Source organism: Acanthochromis polyacanthus, chromosome 1, assembly GCF_021347895.1.
Source record: "Acanthochromis polyacanthus isolate Apoly-LR-REF ecotype Palm Island chromosome 1, KAUST_Apoly_ChrSc, whole genome shotgun sequence".
Classification (NCBI taxonomy): domain Eukaryota; kingdom Metazoa; phylum Chordata; class Actinopteri; family Pomacentridae; genus Acanthochromis; species Acanthochromis polyacanthus.
Window position 1 is genome coordinate 52,294,938 of NC_067113.1, and position 19,131 is coordinate 52,314,068.

Below are 19,131 nucleotides of genomic sequence, written 5' to 3' on the forward strand. Positions count from 1 at the left end.
TAAGCTGCACAATGCAAAGAACATACAGGAGGTGTCATTTACAGTCAGATGCCACATAAAGCTCACCTAATTTGCCTATTTGTACACATTTGCAAGACCTGAAATAAAAACTCTATTCTCAACCTTACACCCGCGAAAAAATAAATTATTTTATTTTGCATCTCACTCTTGAACAAGAAACATTTTCAAGACTGAGAAGAACAAGCAAATCAATAACGAGTTAGGACTAGATTTTGCCCCATCTAACTCTGACCTGATTAAGCAGGTAACAAGTCACAGCACGTTGTTGCGGAGCAGAATGGCAAACCTGCCGTATGATAGGTATGCTAAAAGGATAAGACCATTGAAGACTGCATTTAAACATGACTGATTAAATGGAAAGTGATTTCCAAGAAGAAATGAGATGTCAAATGAGTCAAAACTTCAGCTTTGTTTCTTCCCTTTTATCCACGGAACTTGGGAAATGTCACTCTAATTATGTTTGCAGTGATTCTACTGCACGGTAATTAGTTGAAAGATTTGAAAATGTAATTACCGTACTCACACCTAGAGGTTTAAAGAACAGGTTAACGAAATGGATATCTTTCTTCCTCCCGTGACAGCAACCACAGCAGTCGTTGCCAGTTAAATTCCCATAAATCTCTTTCATCTTTCCCTCAACATCCCACAGGACCACCCTCCCTCCCCGGAAGACCTAACGGGAATCCCAAACCCACATCTAACCAGGTAACCTTGGAGACGCAAAGCCTCTAATGGCAAGAGGAGGAGGAAAGGCGGCAGACAGGCCAGCAGGGGCTGGTCTCTGTTGTGTCACTCACCATGATAAAATCATTAGCTGTGCTGAAGCTACAAGATAACTCACACTGTTTTATTTTATTATCTTGGAATATTTTAGTTTTGTGCAATGTATGTAGTATTTTTTTTACGCAGAGACAGCCCTTGTCTAATTAGGATAGGCTAAAGGTTAGATTGTGGTGCTATGCTCTGTACAGAAGCATGATATTGTGAGTGAATGTATATAGCAGGAACACTGGGCTATTGCAGCTGCTGTGGACTGCGGCTTGCTCTGCACTTACATGCTCGGTGTAATCTCAGTCTAAAGGATTACTGTTGATTCCTGGCAGGCAGAGGGAATCTGTGCACCAGGGACCAGTGCCAGGGTTGTGGTCACAAACCCAAACACTACTGATCATAGTGTCCCAGCAGGACTACAAGCTAGGCTAGCTGGCTGAGTTACCACTCAACTGCCTTTATCATCATTGTCGTCAGCCTGAAACTGCAACGGGGCAAGTCTTCCAGTTGGACACTGAATATTTCAGTTTGGGCCATCAATAGAAATAATAATTGTGGGGGCCGGAGGGAGAGTCAGAGAGAGAGATGGGTGGGAAAGCAGATGTTCTGGCCCCAGAATTGTTGCATGGCTTTAATCTCCTCATCACTAATCGCTATAACTGGATTCAGTAGCACCTGCTGCTCAAAGCGCAATGTGCCAGGGAAGGACGAGAAAAGAGGAGAGAGAGACAGAAGGGAGGGCCAGACAGTACAATGGATAGCCAAGAACAGCCCGTACCAAGTATACACCGACATGGGGTCATGTAAAAATATGCAACTCCTCATTACGTGCATAAAACCAATGTAGCCAATTATTAACAGACTGAGGCTTGAACATAGACGCAGCTCTGTTAAACGGGCAGGGAGACACTGACAAATCTAAAGGCTAATACCTGCAGGTAGGTGCTAAGCTGCGAGACAATTATACATGGTTGTGTGTGTGTCAGCGTGTGCGTGTGTGGGCAGGTAACGCACCTTTTTTACGATTTTCCACAGATCCGTCTTGCTTTTTGTCTGTGAAAAAATGGAGCATGGAGTCAGCAGTAGTAAGTGTAAAACTGTTAGGCAGAGTACAAATCCTGAATTACACATGAAGCAATAATTTATATATGGTACAAAAATGTTCTCTTCATATTAATCCAATCATTCTCACCGTTATAATTTTCAGATTTAAACAAGCAGAACTTAAAAATATTCGCAGCAACATTAAGTCGAAAAATTTAATCAGCCACTGAACGACAAATTATTCAAGATAAAACGCAGTAAAAACAGTGTTCTTAGTGTGCATACAACTCTAAACTACACCTTTCTGCTTTCAAAAGTCTCTAGGAGATGATGAAATCTGTCTGTGCAGCACAAAAATGGTAGGAAATAAAAAATGTCTGTGCAAACATGTCCACCTGTGTGTGTGTGTTTGTATGCTGGGCTCGGTGCTCAGTACTAATAAAAATAGCTTGGTCAACACGTAGCGGAGCGCACTAACTTTTTCTCTGTTTCTTCTTCTCCTCCTTTTCCTTTTTCTTCTCCTCTTCGTCGTCGTCGTCATCTTCGCCACCCCCGAGTAAAGTGAAGATAATTCCAGTTTGAGAGTTGACACCCACTGCAGTGACCACCATTTTCCCTGAGCCTTCCATTACATGGGTGCCTTTGAGCGGAGAAGGGAAACAAAATCTCAGTAAACGAAGCGGGGGAAAAAAAAAAGGTAAAAATGCTCAAACTAAACGACATTTGCAACGCTTCGCTATATTTAGAGCTTCTACAATGTTTCTCTTTAGACACTGGCAGTAGCTTTATCCTTAACCAAATATATTTTTCTATCCTTATTTGTTGCTCTGACTTTCCTGTGTTGGTTCAGATGACAATGCTCGGCTAGATTCCTCTGCTGAGAAGGTGGTTTAGCCAAGCTTTCAAGTGGTATATTCAGCTTTACACAAGAAAGGAGAAAATAGCGGCAGGTTTTCAAACACAGGCAACAAATACAAAAGAGTGATGCACTGGAAAGCGAAGAAAATGAAACGCAGTCACTAATGCACATACTCTCCCAACCCTTAATCAACAGCCTTTAATCAAACAGTAAGTCAGTCTGGGCGAATTAATGGAATCATGAGAGGCTACAACAGGGTCGCATCTCTGGCTCCGCATTCCTCTCAAGACACAGAAAGATACAGAAAAAAGCAAATAACCAAACAGAACACAGGCTAAAATAAGAGAGAGCCACAAAACCAGAGGCTGAGACGAGAGCGGAAAGCATTTTAAAATTCTCTCGTGCTTTTGTTAATTAGAAGATGCTTTTATTTCATCGTCAGAGTGATGGCAGAAGGGACATAGACTGTGCTCAGGGAAATCAAAAAGCAGTGGTGTAGCAGTGTATACAAAAACACACACACACAACACTCCTCTGTCTTGGAGGCGTGCCAGTGGAGAGCCAGATGAACTAAACAAAAAGCGTTTCTCTGCTCACTTTTTTCTGGGGAACTGAGTACAACAGTAAAGAGAACGCTGTCTGACAGCACAAACACAATGTTGAAAGGTCTTTGTGAACGCAGAATGGACTCTTTACACAGAAAACAGGAACTATTTACATCTGAGGAATGTTGGATGACTGATAACCGATTACTCTGTGCAGCGGGAAAGGGACATCGATTTACTTTCGATTACATAGTGACTATTCCTTAGAAGTAAATGTGTGCTATCACTAGAACCAGAGCTGCATACTAAACTGAAGACTCCATAAAATCAAATTGATTTAATTTGCAGTTTAACAGGCTAATTTCTGAATAATTAAAACATACTTAGGCAATTGCAGTCAGTGGTTTAATTAGTTCTTTATAGATTTAAGTAAAATCTTTGGCATTTCATACTATTATTAAATTAAATATTATAAGAGTTTTGCTTATATGGTAGAATGATCGACATGATTATATACCAAATAAAATCCATTTTAACCACTGTCACTTTCCACATTCACCTTAGTGTGCATGTGATCAAATTGTATAAAAGTGTGTAACATTTTATTTCATTTTGATGTGATCAAACTGCACAAGGGTTATCTGTCATTTGATTTTCATACAGTTTGAACACAGATAAAACTAGTCTTTGAGGATAAAGTGTATTATATATTTCAATACTTCAGTGTCAGAAGTATTACTGATCATCTCTTAAATGGCATGTTAATTTGTCTGACAAAATCAGTCATGTTATCAATCACATCATCTTTCAAAAGAGGCACCAAATAATGAAGAGAAAACCATTCAAAAATAAAACAAAAACAAATGAGGTTTTATGTTACCTGATAACAGCATTGGATCTTTTTCTTGTGTTTTCTTGACATGGTCCGACTCCCCCGTGAGCGAGCTCTCATCGATCTTCAGATCATTGCCCTGGATGAGGACTCCGTCAGCAGGCAAGAGGTCACCTGAAAAGCACACAAACAGGTCTTGAATTTGTTGTGGAACAACACTGTAATAGCAATTTCAGTTTTAATTAATCTTGAATAGCACAACATCTAAACATTCTTAACTGACATATCTATGTTTATCCACCACAGACACAGCTATGTTTAATTAAATCAGAAACATTCTTACCATATTTTATTTGTGCAATGTCGCCGACCACAATCTCAGCCACAGGAATTTGGATAACTTGTCCTCCACGGACAACAGTAAATTTCTGTTCCTGCTCAATGCGACTCTGGAGGCCCCTAAACTGCTTCTCTTTACTCCAGTCATTGAACGCTGTCACCAGCACCACACAGATAACTGATAGAAGGATGGCGGCACCCTCGATCCAACCCGCCTCTGCCTCATTTTCATCCTCCGCGCCACCAGCAGCTTTTCCACAGTCTGGAGAGGAATGAGGGCAAATGTTGTTATTAAAAAAAAGCTCATTAACAAATAGATTTCCCTAACTTATTCCATCACCTCTTCTCTCAGGCACATTGAAATGCACAGAGGAAAAACATTATGACAGGAGAGCATGACATCAGATTCATCATTAAATAAAATGACTTAATAAATGAGGCAGAGACAAGCAACTGATGAACATTTGTTAAGACTCCAAACAGAACTATGATAATATTCATTACTCAGAACACGAGTTGTAAAATGAAGATGAATAGGATTATAATGAAATGTTGCTTACGATCTCTTTCGGCATCTGGAGGTTTATAAAAAGAAAGGCCTAGTGAAACTATGGCTGCCACTTCTAGGATAATCAGCGTGACATCCTGTAGCGCCTCCCACACTAACTGTAAGAAAGTTTTGGGCTTTTTGGGCGGTATAAAATTTTGCCCAAACACTGTTTTCCGCTTCTCAATGTCTGCAGGCTGTCCACTTAGACCTGTGTGGGGAGAGACAGAAAAAAAAAAAACAGCATTTAATTCATTAAATCAATCTTAAAAATTAAACTTAAACTAGAAATACCAAATATTCCCATCACAAAATGAAGTCTTAATTGTGCACAATGTGAGCACAGATGGACGAGCCGCCGCGGGCATTTAGTTCACAGGAGGAGAGCTTGTCTCACTGAAGTAAGACTCAGTGAGCTGCACTCTCTTCACCAGGCCTCCATCAGCATCACTTCCAAAAGGAATCAGCATTTCTGACAGGACACTGTGGAGGACACAATGCTGGACAACAATGACACACATTCTGTGGGCATGTCAAATATTTTCACCTCTTTCAGGCATGCCAGAGAATGTGAGAGCAGAGGTCAAATCTAATCCCACAACGGGCCTTTTTTCAACACAATGACCAACTGACTGGAGGTTGAATCAGCTTTAGACTCACAGGTGCCTATTGCATGCACACTACTGTCCTGCTATAGAGTCATCTCTCTGACACACCGCATGTCTGGATGGCCTGAGACCCATTCATCCATGTCCACCGAGAGCAGTTTGCAGCATTCAAATGCCTCCACATTCAAGGCACGGTCATATATTCAAAAGGGCCTTCGCACATTTGATGATGCATGACAGTTTTTCAGTCTTATTCATGCTGACTGCGTGTGGGTGACTGTGCAGACTGGGTGGAGGTCTGCGTGTGTGTGTATGCATGCTGCCCAGATGAGGTGGAGTGGTATTGGGGGGCCAGAGAGGAGTGACTGTGTGAAACTGCTACTAACGGGCAGACGGGAGTGGGGGGTGAGGGGGCAAAAGGCTATGAAAGAGTGGAGATACCGACGACTAAGCGGAAGCTGCACCGTGAATAGCAGTGTCTTAATAGGGAAAAAAGATCAGTAGGGTCAGCGTATGGACAAAAAGACAGGATGAATGGACAGACGGACACACACGTGCACAGAAACTAGAGGAACATGACACCACATTTGGAGTCGGTGCAGTCACAACAGCACAAAGAGTGAGATGCATTGTCGAAACAGTGGAGCCTGTGCTCATATTTGAGTTAAATCTGAGAAATGGAACCAAATTCCGTTATGTCAAAGCAAAGTGAGACAGATGAGACTGCAACAGCTTCATAAAGTACTGCCTGCTGGAAAAATCTAATAATTAGTAGAATATGTCTATTTATCAGGAGAGTAATGCCTTCTTCTTTTTCATTAGAATGCTGTGCAATCTGAAAGCACCGACATTACAATTCAATCGATCCCACCCGACTGCTCAACTGTGTAACTGAAGACGGCAAAAACAAATACTAAAAATAAAGCTTTCCTATAAGTAAACGTGCTCACAAATGACTGTATATTGTTTCATTTCTGTCCATGAATATGGTTTTTTAGGTAACCATTAACCATGATCTCCAATAAATCAGCAATAGCATAAAACCGTAATAGCAGGGCTGTAACTAATGAGATTTTCACTGTTAATAAATCTCATTAGTAGATTTAGACTATTTGGTTAGAATAAAGATTTAGCCCAAAGTTATTGCATTATGTGTACCCAACACATTGAAGGTTGTTTTTTCAAATTTTCTGCCAACTGGCTCCCTGCTTTGAGCTCTAAATAATGAGATATTTCAGTTAAATAAAATGATCAGCCCAGTCAAGATAAACTGCAATGTCCTTGCGGATTCTTATTTTAATAACATTAACACTGCATGTGCCTGTAATTAAATTACATCAGTGACAAAAGCTTTCCTCTGAAACAAATTGGTCAAATATATTCCTAAAATAAGAAGTGATCATGTAAGCAGACTGCCACTATCACAGGCTTACGTCCAATTTGATTAAAACATGGCTTTTCTGTTCCATGCTCCTAATTTATGCTCATGTCTCACTCAAATCAAGATGATAAGACTTGTGTAAAGAAGAAAACAATCCCGTATCGCTATTTACACGGCTAATTGAGATTACAGTGCAACACTACCACATACTTTTCTAAAAGCGAGGTGAGAAGAATGATGACTCACTGGCAGATCATATTTTAAAAAAAAAAGCCATGGGGTTTATCCAGCACGGCTGCCTGTTGCTGCTCCCTGGCTGTCTCTCACCATCTCCTTTAATTCTCTACGCCTCTAATTAAAACATGCTGACAGCTAATACTCCACTCAATTTTACACCACATTTTCCCTTTGTATTAGAGCAATAAATACAAGTGACAGAGGACGATCAAGGTGTTGTCCCTCTATTGAATACACAAACGGATAATAGGTTGGCCTTGGCCCCTCGCATCATTTTAGCATCCAGAGTGGATCTCAAGTCAAGCAGCTAATCATTAACCATTTAATTTGGATGCTTGTCCCCAGCTGACCCATCATGAGTACTGTCATTTTAGTCTCCAGTGAAGGGGTCAAGGCAAACCTTCACTCTGAGTCTGTCACAATTAAATGAAATAGGGGCACAGATTTCCTTTTACTGCCTTTTCCTAACTATGTGCAGACAGAGAAAGGCGAGCACACTGCATGGTGCAAGGAGACGCCTTTCACTGGCAAAACTTCACATAAAGTCTCACTTCCGTACATGTTCATGCACACAATAACCTAGTATGTAACACAATACAGAAAAGCAAAGGAATCCTGCACTTCAACAGGACCCTGGAACCAGGCTCTAAGAGGAGTGTTACTGCAATGACAGCGTTATATGGAAATCCAGTCTGCTTACATTTCTGCTCCATACACGACATGGCTAAATGACAAAAGTGTGTCAAAACATTTACAGTCGATAAAGAAAGAAGATACACAAACAGAATGCAGAGAATTTATATTGCGCTTTTCGTTTTGTCAGCTGCATCTGACAAACGGTTTACTTAACACTTTTGTGTATTACTAGTATTTTGGGTAAATGTCCTCAGTGTCAAAACAAACTGGAGTAAAAAGATGCAGAGATGCCGACATGTCCGAAAAGGTTAAGCATCAGTCTAGGTAGGCATGTTAATATGACATTATGCCCATCTGAGTCTCACTACGATAACTGGATTATAGGATTTCCATCACCTCTGCTCAAGTTATAGCACTGCTTTTATCATGTGAAGAGCACATTATTAAGTTTTAGATGAATGCAGCCAGCGGGTAGCAACTGATACATGGGGAGAACAGTTTTGGAAAATCTTTCCATAAGCAACTGTAAAAACAAAAAAAATGCGATGTCAAGAGAGTCAATCCAATAAATTGCATGTTGGGTCACTTCACAGGACCAAAAACATGTCACTTTTCCTGCAATTTAGGAAAATTGGTTCCTATGAAATACCAAAATGCAGATGCTTGCGAGAGCTCCCATTAGCAGTAATTTCCTCCATTTACAAGTGATCAAAGCGTTTTATGTGCTGTTGCACATAAACACGTTCTGTGCTAATGAGCAGGGCTTTGCTTAACAATCTGAACAATGGTGCTGGTCTTCCAAAAATAGTGTTTAAAAGGGTATTACCATTCAAAGTTCAATATAAAATACACACAATGAGCAGTAAAGTGTGTCAGAAATTCTGAGCGGACTACCCAAATAACACTTCACCTGCCCGTAGTGAGGAAACAGCACATCATACAGTTTACAAACAGGCACAGTGTCTACATAGACACTAAATAACTGCATTGTACTAGAGAATCTGATCAATTAGTAATTACTAGTGGTATAACTAACACAAATAAGGCTTTAACTGTTATCTAATTCACAGATTAGGGTTCTAAACATCAAACAATAAGAATTACAACAACCAACCACTCCCCTTCCTACCTTAATAACTAAGCACAAGGAATCACAAGAAACCAATTGTGCCCGCAAAGCAGTTTTCGAGCCAGAGATTACTATAAGTAGATCAGCATGCCTCCCCATTTCCCTCTACACAGCTCCGCCAATCTGACCATATGTGCCTATCTCCACACAAAACCCAGAGTCAGCATGTCATTGTGAATTCAGAGATGCAGACGAGATCTGTCAGCCCACTCGATCGCAAACAGTACACTATCATTTAACAGACTTTGAATGAGAGGGGTGTTGCGTCTGGAATGACAGATACAAAGAATCTGTCAGCTTTTATGAATTTAAGTCCAATTACGGAAGCCTCTCAGCCCACAGCCAATTGGATCGATAGGCTGGAACACAAATATTTGACTCCACTAAAACAGCAATGAACAGCGACTAACTGTGAAAGGGAGAAATAGGGGAATGCTGCCAATAATATTGATTTGAGGTGGCAGTTTGATAAGTCTCATTATGCAAAGGAAATAAAGGATTCCATTTGGAGAACAGAAATACTGCTGTGTGAGTAAGTCCAGCGGATAATATCGATACAAGGGTGTGATTTTGCCACCACAACCAATTACTTCCACTGGAAATTACTTACACTTCTATGTTCTCTTGAAAAGGAATTCCACATATCATGTTCCACATACAAAACACAGGCTTCTCGTTACAAATGTGTCATCTCAAGTCTAACCTAGCCCTGGTGACGTCCCTAATGTTACTTCTTCAGGCTTGACAAAGCTCCCACAAATACCACAGAGAACCGTATACAACTGTTCTCACTCGCCGAGTGGCACTCCCCATGACAAGTACATTGATTCTGATGTGTAAACATGGTGGAGTTCCCCTTTAAATGTTATTGATATTTAGAGATCTGACTATGCAGCTAAGGGGGAAAAAAAGAAAGGTGCTGAGAGGCTGACAGGAAACTTAACTGGAACTCACTTCATCAAAACAAAAAAAAAAAAAAAAACACCAGAAATAACAGCATGCCTGTACAGAGGAAGTAAACACCGATACAAGTAACACCGGGTCAATGGACAGAGCTACATGCACATCCCGTTGAATTTTTCTCTTCTATCTGTGATTATTGCCCTTCATCTTTTCATTCAGCAAATTACAGCACTTAGTTAACTGTCTTCAATTGTCAAATAGATAAATGTTTGAATAAGCTTCTGGCAGTGCTCACTGTCACAATTCAGCAGAATTGACTCTTTTTAAACTCATAGTATTGGCATGTATCAATATGACTGATAGTGAATTGAAATCTAACTGAATAGGGAGCTCTCTGGTGATATCTAACCTTACTGGTTAGTGACAAACAGCAATAGTACTGACACGATGAATGGCCATGCTTTTCAGCCTTTAGACTTAACATAGTCCCAACAGGAAAGTTCAGTCAAACTTCTCTGAATGAAAAAGAAAGAGCCTGGAAATATGGAGGATTAGCAAAGGATTGGCTTAAGAGGTTTCGAGAAATGGCCAACCAACTAATTAGAAATCCCTTTTCAATTGTCAGGCTCCTGTAATCTTAAATGATGGCTTAATTTCCCCAAGTTAATGACAAATGAGCTGACTGAAGCTCTAAGTATCAAAAACTCAGTGGCTGCATAGCAAGTGGAACGGCACCTGGTGCGAGAGGAAACAAAATGTGGACCGAGTCTAGCTTATCAATGCGATGTAGTTGAAAATAACGCAATTAAAAAGTAACACTTCTACAAATTGGGTTAAGGCTACCTTTACTTTGCTGGTTAGGCAGATAATTACCTCCGCCGGGAGGTTATGTAATCATCGGAGTTTGTCTGTTTGTCTGTTAACAGCATAACTCAAAAAAGTATGGGCGGATTTTCACCAAATTTTTACAGAATGTCCGGAAGAGCAAAAGCAACAATCGATTAGATTTTGGAGGTGATCCGGATCACCGTCTGGATCCAGGATTTTTTTGAAGGACTCTGTACAATTGAGCCTGGCGGAGGTCTGCGCTCTCCGAGTGCTTTTCTAGTTTAATTTGTCCCCATCTGAAATCTAGAAATAATTGCATTTCAGTCTTATCCCTCAGTCTGAAAATCTAAAGATGTTTAAAAGGACACTGCTGGCATGCTGAATTCTGCATGTCTGACACTGAATTTCCCTTCAGGGATGAATAAAGTGATTCTGATTCTGATTTCAAACAAGTTTAAAGTATTCTGTTAACTTATCTAATCCAATACTGTGTGAAATTTATTTGTGCTTTACAACAAAAAGTGTTGCAGAGCTAATGGGCCTTGCCTAACCGCATTCTTTAAGTAGTATAAAGTAGGCGGACTGAGCATTGGAGGTATAAAAATAAACTACAACACAACCAATGTTATTCATGCTACAAATATGACAGGACTCTACATTCACCAACTTGACACGACCGCGTGCATGTTTAGACATCTCACGCTCTCTCGGCAGCAAAATTCCTATTCAGCTCAGACGATGGCCTTTAAGCTTTCATAAAACTGAAGGCAGCAAACCTAACTGCATGGTGTACCACTCACCATCCTGTCAATAAATGAAAGGTCGAGAATTAAACAGTGAGCTAATGATTCTCGCTAAAATGAGAGATGCTTTCCACCGTCGTAAAGCTCGGTACTTGTCACGTTTCTTTCGATTTGATAAAGCCCCAAAAAAATATTTCCTTGCTTTCAGACACTGCACACAGAGGAGCGTTGCTGTTACAGTGAATATGTGGTGCCGTTTTAATCTGGGATCAAACTGAAAATCCCCTCCCATAAGAGTTCAGTCAAGGTCATACTGGCGATTATGCAGACTGTCTATAGAGCGACAAACCGAGAAAGAGTAGTAGAAAATTTGAAAAAAAGAGAGAGGTGCTGTCCCAAAACATCCAAGTGGGGCTCTACTGGAATTTCTTTCAAAATTCTTAGCCCTGCCCTACTGTGACGTTAAGAATTCAGTAACGAAAGAGTAGCAAAGAGGACCTACAAAAAGAGGAACTGACTTTCTTGCTGACATGTTCAAGTCACTACTTTCAAGCCTCACAGCCTCCTGTTTCGTCCGCCACACGTGGGACACTGACCTGCCTGCAGACTGGTACAGTGCCCAGACAAACAGCTGGTCTGTCTGAGGCCTACACACAGAGACACACACAGAGGGAGACAGAGGTGAAAAGGGAGAGAGGGAGGGACATATCCACAGGCCTTGAAATAGAGGAGGATTGGCCCAGGTCAGAGCCAGCCTGCCTGGCCACCTGTCTGGCATATGAGTTTTTCCAAGGAAGTGATGTCAAGGTATCCATAATGTGGATGACTTGGCCAATGACACGCTTCCTAAACTATGTGTGCACCACATTATCATTCCAACAGCACTCACTACTAGCACTGTTGTGAAAACATCTTGTAAATCAGCCGATTAAACACCAGTAGGCATAGTAAAAACTTTACTGTACCTTCTATAGGTGACGTTTTTAACCGGTTGCAGAGTCCTTGAATATCCCCATAAGTTTCCCCAATTTTGCTTATCGCCTCGGCGCCTCTCAGTTCCATTAAGGAGCGCAGTTCTTTGAGCGAGCAGCCAAACTCTCCATCGTGGTTGGCCTCCACCATGGAGTTCTTCACCCCACTGTACGAGTTGTTCGCCATTGTTGCTGCCTCCCCAGTCTATTGCAAAGCGCCGCTGCTTTGACTCGACAGCGGGGGTCAAGAAAAAGGTGTTGTCCTGGAAAAGCTTAAATCCTCAATAGTGCGAACGCAGTGATAGTTCCCATAAACAGCTGACAGGCCCTTCACAGGCAGCTGGAGTCATACGCCAGGTAGCAGGGTAGGGGTATCACAAAACAAGCCATTTCCCTTGGAGAGCTGAGTTCCTAGTCTTTCATGGTGACTGAGGATCACCCACAGAGCCGGAGATCACCATGCATGCAGATCTGAAAGAGAGAAGCAAACAGGGGGGGGGGGAAATGTCAGTAGTGACACCACCAAGTGCCATTTCATGTACAGCAGGGTTCTCATACATTTATTGATGTCCACCTCATGCTGAATGCCTCACATTTGGGAAAAACTATCAAGGAAAACTTTGCCTTAGGTTTATTGTGCATACTACTGCAACTCATTTTTGTGACAAATACAAAAGACATACATTCACTATGTGTGGATAAAGTTGCAGCTAAGAGGCAAAAAAGTAATGAGAAATGTTCAGTTTTCTGTTCTGTACTACCAAAACATTTTTAAATCTAGATTTTTCCATTTCCTTTGGTCTATATAGCACTGATACAGATTTCATCTTTTAATTTCTTTGAAATACCATCATCTGCTCATTGGTCAGCACAGATCATTTTTCTCATCAAGCTACCTTTGCTATGTACAATATAGAAATTATGATGTTAGAAACAAACTCTTCTGGCTTTGGACATCTAGCTTTTAATGTACCATGTTACACAATATGTGACCATACAAGTTCTCTTCCCTTTCTCCCATCACATAGCTATAATACACCAGCACAGACAGTTTTAGTTTATTTTTTTAAAATCTCATCTGCATAAAAGAAAAACTGGAAGCCCTTAGACAAAACCACTTAGCTGCTGAGACAAGTAGCAAAGTAATTAGCAGAACTGCCTACAGTCACTGCCAAGAGATTTTGATTAGCTGTACTTGAGTTGTAATAAAATAATAATTTTGTCATTTGGATAAAAGTCTTGTCAAGCAATGTGCGCTCTGCTTCCCGCACACAGTATGTGAACAGAGTGGAGCTTTGGCATTTAGTAATCACAGAGAATTTAAAGCTAGTCCTGTCTCCTCTGCTGTGTTCATCCATCGGCCGTCAATATAAACTCGACACGTTCTGCAGCTGCTTCACAGCGCAGCGTTAGAAGCATCTTCTCGTATTTTACACATGTTGGATTTAAATCAACTGACTGCTTTGGACTGCATCAAAATACATTTTAGTTGGTACCCTACTTATGGACAAGCCCTCTAAACCAGTGGTTCTCAACCCTGTTCCTCAGGACCCCATGTCCTGCATGTTTTAGATGCTTCCCTGCTCCAACACACCTGACTCAAATGATCAGCTCGTCATCAGCCTGATGACGAGCTGATCATTTGAGTCAGGTGTGTTGGAGCAGGGAAGCATCTAAAACATGCAGGACATGGGGTCCTGAGGAACAGGGTTGAGAACCATTGCTCTAAACAACAAGACTAATTTCTACCTTCTCAATAAAACCAAGTATCTTTTTAAAATTTAGCACTTAAAAGCACCTGTCTAAATATTTGGAGACTGACAACACTGATATTTAGTTGCTATAATTAATTATGCAGTGGATAGGGGAAATTACACAAACTCTAAACGGAACAGAAGCCCCTGAATAGTGGATTCAATTTAAAAATCCCTTCAGCTTCTGTAAAGAATTAGCTGTCCTAATAATTTTCAGTTTTCATGTGTTTTTTATTACTAACCACCATCTTGATCATGCATTGTTATCATTCATATGTTACGGATTTATATATATTTTTACAAATGTATTAATAATAATACCTCTACTGCAAATTGTGACTCCTAGGGGGAAAATGGTGACGATCTTGCTTTTTCAATTCCAAGTACAAAACATAAATCACTGCACGTCACAAGGTCAGCCTGTATGATAAAGCCCAGCTGTTTCCTCTTCTAATATGACCAGGTGTTAAGCATCACAGTGCCACCTTTTCATCTACAAAAATATACCACGGTTGCAGACTACATCAGTATCCAGCCATGTCAAACAACACGCAGTAATTTCTGACACTGAATAAGAAAATCAGAAATCAGAAAAGCAGCCACCAGCTTCCCTGCAGCGTAACTGGTGGGGTAGCGTAGTGAGCAAGGACCAACTGACTGATTACCTCAGGAAAAGCCTTCTGTTTAATCTAATTAAGACTATCTGTGGCATGAGGGAGCTCCATGGTGCTCTACATGGGAGAGTCCATTCTAATGAGAGGCTGCTGTCCATTCAGCTTTAATCAGCCTAACACAATGAGGCTGATTCATTCATGTCGGCCAGGTTGATAAGAATTTGTCTTGGAGCAGCTCAGACAAGCATGCAACATCACAAAATAAAGAGGCTTAAGCAAAGCAGGTGTCAACCTGTTTAAAGGAGGACATGATTTTGTGAATTTCTTAGAACCGCAAGGGATGGGACTGGATTTATTGCACATATTTAACAAGTCGGGCTTGATTTGTAGTCTGGAACAATTTTGTGAAACACTAAACTCATTTTGTACTTCTAGGTGGAAAGCCATGTCAGACTATAATCCGCACTGGGAACCTGCAGTCAGCCATCTGATCCATAAAGAAAGGCACCAGTGCACGCAGACAGGGACATTCAGCCTGAAAATAATGCTGCCGTTATCGCTCGGCTGGGGACGTTTTACTCACTTTCTTAACCTTTCATGTGAATTTAAACCACACTGAGGATTTAGAACTCCAAGCTAACATGTCAAAAGTCAAAATTATATCGGAATTTTAAACTGGAACGCAGATACAGGAAGAGAGAAGATGTAGCCTTTATTATTGCTCAGTGCGCAAATGAATGCTTGCAGCTTATTCCATTGAGATTCTTGGAAACTATTCTGTCACATGTTGAGATTCTATTTGGAGCCATCTGCCATGGAAAACGGGACAGAATTCATTATTTATGACACAGCATAGTTGAAGGGTCGGGCGTGCTGCTGAGGTGGGAGCGTTAGTGGAAATCCCTATTTTGGTAAAGAAATACACCTTTGTGTGTCTTGTCCTTTTCAAAGATTTCGGGTCTTTAACACATGTTGGCATTACCACTAGAAAACCAACAATGCTGAGATTTAATGACCACATACGTGATATTAACATGTGACACTGATATTGTCCATGTTGCTGTTTGAAGAAGCATAAAAACGCATATCTTTAGGTGGAAGTGCCAGGGAATAACAAGCCAATTTTCCAAAAATGCCAAGTGAAGAGGCATCTCTGCATCACGAGGTAAATCAATAGACTTCAAGGCAATGAACTGTAAGGTACATTTCTAATGCAACATACAAGTAGCAGATAATAAATATGAGAGAAATATAGTATGTATAGGGTAGTGGCTCTTCAGTCAGGATAAAAAAAGATGTTTAACTATTGCTGAATCCTACACCAAGCCTTTTAAATCATCTTTGTAACACACAATCAGTAGGAAGAAACAAGTCTGTTACCTTGTTGAATAAGGATGAGTAATATGTTATTCAAATATTATTCACATCAATCGACCAAGGTTTGAAATGAAGCTATCTCAAACATTCAAAGCTTTCAAATCAGCTGATGAGTTTATTAGCGTCTCGTAGTGAAATGAAATGCAATTTTCTTGGACATTCAAAAACTAACGAACAGATTCATCCATCAGTAATGCTATAAAAAGCTATTGCAGTTTACAAGTTTTGACACAGTTTGCACACACAGTCAGATGGATAGTCAAGGTTTTTGAGTTCTTCCTAGCACAGTTTGTCCTAAGAATTACAACAAAACGAGACAATTTCTGCAGTCTTGAATAAACTACTTACCATCTTGCACCTTACAGTAGCACGTAGCTTTTTAAATGTGTTAATGACCTCTAAGGGACTTATCTCAAATGGCAGGAATATTTCACTTGCTTTGGATGCTAAATGGGCAAAGAACACAAGCAGCAGCTTATAGTAATAGATAGAATTCTTTGCCTTCTCCGGTTCCAGATCTTCAGGTCTTACTCTAAGAACCCTCTCCGACATTCACACCCCCCAACCCCACGAGCAGCAACAACGCCACGATGAAGGAAGTGCCAACATTTGCTGCGCTGCGTCAGTTTCGGGTTGCGGAGCAGGTCACATGTCACAACAGTGGAAAATCATTGTGATTGGATCTCCAAGCCAACAGCTGGCATGGTATGGTTGAAGGACAGAGGCGGAGGTTAACCCTTTCCACACAACAGCCGCAAAGCCACAGCTCAGCACGGATGTGTACCGGCTTCACTCTCCCTCTACCCGAGCTATTTAAGGCTATTATCACACATTAGATGCACACTGAATCCTCCACCCAGAAGGCTGCGCCAAGTGGAAAGACAGGACAACAGTGGTGGGCATCTCATGACCATACTCATGTCTTTGTTTCCACGCTAAGGAAACCCTCTGGCAGTTTGAACACCTCTACGTGCCAACAACTTGATGCAAGTCAAGGATAGCAATTCTAGGGATCCCTCTGCAATGGAGCTGCCTAATGCGAGAGTTGGTATTTTTAGCTTCCCCCAGACTGCCCCCTCCCCCCACTGCTAGCCGTTGCTGAACTGGGTCAGGCCATGAAAATGTGGAGGGTACAAAGCAGAGACACCCAGCCATCCTTGTGTTGCATGGCGTGCAGCTGAGAGTGCTACTTCACTCCACAGACTAGAACCTCTACGCGGCTCGGAGACGCTGTCAGGCTGCCAGTTCCTGAGAACGCACAGTCAGAGGCGTCACCAGCAACTTACTTTTCCTGTCCAGCTCCTCTTACTTCATGTATGGAGAACATATCGTGGTCTCTAAAATGAAAGCAAAGTATAACCTTTTTCATCTAGATTTCAGGCTGTCAGTCAAGCAGGAATGAGACAGCTAATGTTGCGGTTGCTAAGTATCATAATTTATCAAAATCTGGCTTTTATAGGATATTTTTAAGACAGCTGCTTTATTGGACTAGGTTAGGAATTAATCTTAGCGTGCTTTCTGTCAGGTATTGCTGCAGAATTTTCATGGTACTGAAGAAAAAGGTTAATATTTTGTTGTTGCACCCTCAAAATCTTTTCTGATTCACTAACAAAAATGTGAAGCTGCATCACAATGCAGCTGAAGCAAATTTCAATCTGGAAATGGGGCATAATTAGGGCTCTTTGCATCCTACTAGAGTACACATAAATTCTAGGTTTTGATCCACAAAAAATATGTAAAAGTTGCACTGTGGCAGCATTTATACACCTTAAGAATGACCAGCAGGTTCCTACATACTGCTTTAAAATAATATTTTAAATATATGCAGATGAAAAACACCTGTCAAAAAACTAATTTTGATCTTGCATTCACAAGTGAAGGTGACTGACCTATTCTTTTAAAACGTGTTCTTGTTAAACTTGCTTAAATTCTCTGGGAATCAAGCTGGGCTTCAGGTGAAACAATACAGCAGGAGAGGGCGTCATCCGTTAATTACTTTCTGTTTTGAAAACCTTGAAGCATAAGAAAAGATGTCACATCGTGTTAATAGTGTTCCAGTGTTTCTTCAGATCATTGTAACTAATAATAAGCAATCACACAGTCACAAATGGTGAGTGGTCATATACTTTATCTCTGATTTGTTAAACAATTTCCAAGTAGTCCTGATTGCTGAAAGACTAATCTGTTTTTAAGGTGTAATTATGATTGATTTGTTTTTTCCTCACATCATTTAAAATTATGCTTTCTTTGGGAACCAAATGTACAATTAAGCATTTATCTACAAAATATCAATATTAAAAGTAAACGTTCCCCTTTTCATCTTAGTATTGGCAATAGAATTAACAGTACAGTTATTTTTTTAACTATGAAAAGATTTTTTCACCCTCAGACTCCAATCAAACACAATCATCAACACCCCCCTCTGCTGCATTCATATTTTTGGCATCAGTAATGTAACTGCGGGTCTAAGAACCGACTGTGGAAAAATGATTACATTTTCCCCTTCATAGATTAGAAGAACAGGAGGGATGGTTTTATTGAGCTGTTATACAAAGTCTCTCATGTCCGTAGCATAGAAAATATTCCAAAAAGACGCATCTTTCATGGAGCCACTTTGAAGATGAGAAGCTCTCCGTGTTCTTTGTTATGTGTGATTCTACGTAGCAGCTCAGCGGCCTGAGGTCCTGCCGCCCTGCCATTTTCTGCCACAGTCTGACCTTGCTGTCCCTGTCTTTTCACTTTTTGCATGCGGTATTCTTGACCTGAGCTTTAGACACCTTTCCCCTGTGAGAGAGAATGCAAGTTCCCATTTTTCTTCCAAATACTGTATCATAGCAAATTTCAGACTAGTGTTTCATGAATTAAAAATAAATGTACATTCACATAAGCTAGCTTGACTCCTCAGAAAGAGTTCAATATAACTACCTGTGCTTTCACCATCAGTGAAACAGCGTGACTGAGCCACTGCTGTAATGGCAGCGTCACCAGATCG

The 19,131-nt window shown here is 40.8% G+C and overlaps 1 protein-coding gene and 1 long non-coding RNA gene across 5 annotated transcripts in view; one reads left to right on the forward strand and one right to left on the reverse strand.

Annotated features, from left to right (window-relative positions):
• The window catches only part of atp2b1a (ATPase plasma membrane Ca2+ transporting 1a), a 36,874-nt gene that overhangs the window by 14,117 nt on the left and 3,626 nt on the right, over positions 1-19,131 (reverse strand). For all 3 annotated transcript variants that reach the window (XM_022216812.2, XM_022216811.2, XM_022216813.2), the window contains exons 2-7: positions 12,389-12,865; positions 4,972-5,169; positions 4,416-4,673; positions 4,121-4,246; positions 2,315-2,476; positions 1,807-1,845 (exon numbers count right to left, since the gene is read on the reverse strand). In XM_022216812.2, the coding sequence (XP_022072504.1) occupies positions 1,807-1,845; positions 2,315-2,476; positions 4,121-4,246; positions 4,416-4,673; positions 4,972-5,169; positions 12,389-12,581 (976 nt within the window). In that variant the 5' untranslated portion in view covers positions 12,582-12,865. The remainder of the gene's footprint in view (positions 1-1,806; positions 1,846-2,314; positions 2,477-4,120; positions 4,247-4,415; positions 4,674-4,971; positions 5,170-12,388; positions 12,866-19,131) is intronic.
• The window catches only part of LOC127537020 (uncharacterized), an 85,656-nt gene continuing 70,681 nt past the window's right edge, over positions 4,157-19,131 (forward strand). The window contains exon 1 of one of the 2 annotated variants that reach the window (XR_007946323.1): positions 4,157-4,265. This is a non-coding gene — a long non-coding RNA (uncharacterized LOC127537020). The remainder of the gene's footprint in view (positions 4,266-19,131) is intronic. The other variant, XR_007946309.1, reaches the window with a different exon arrangement.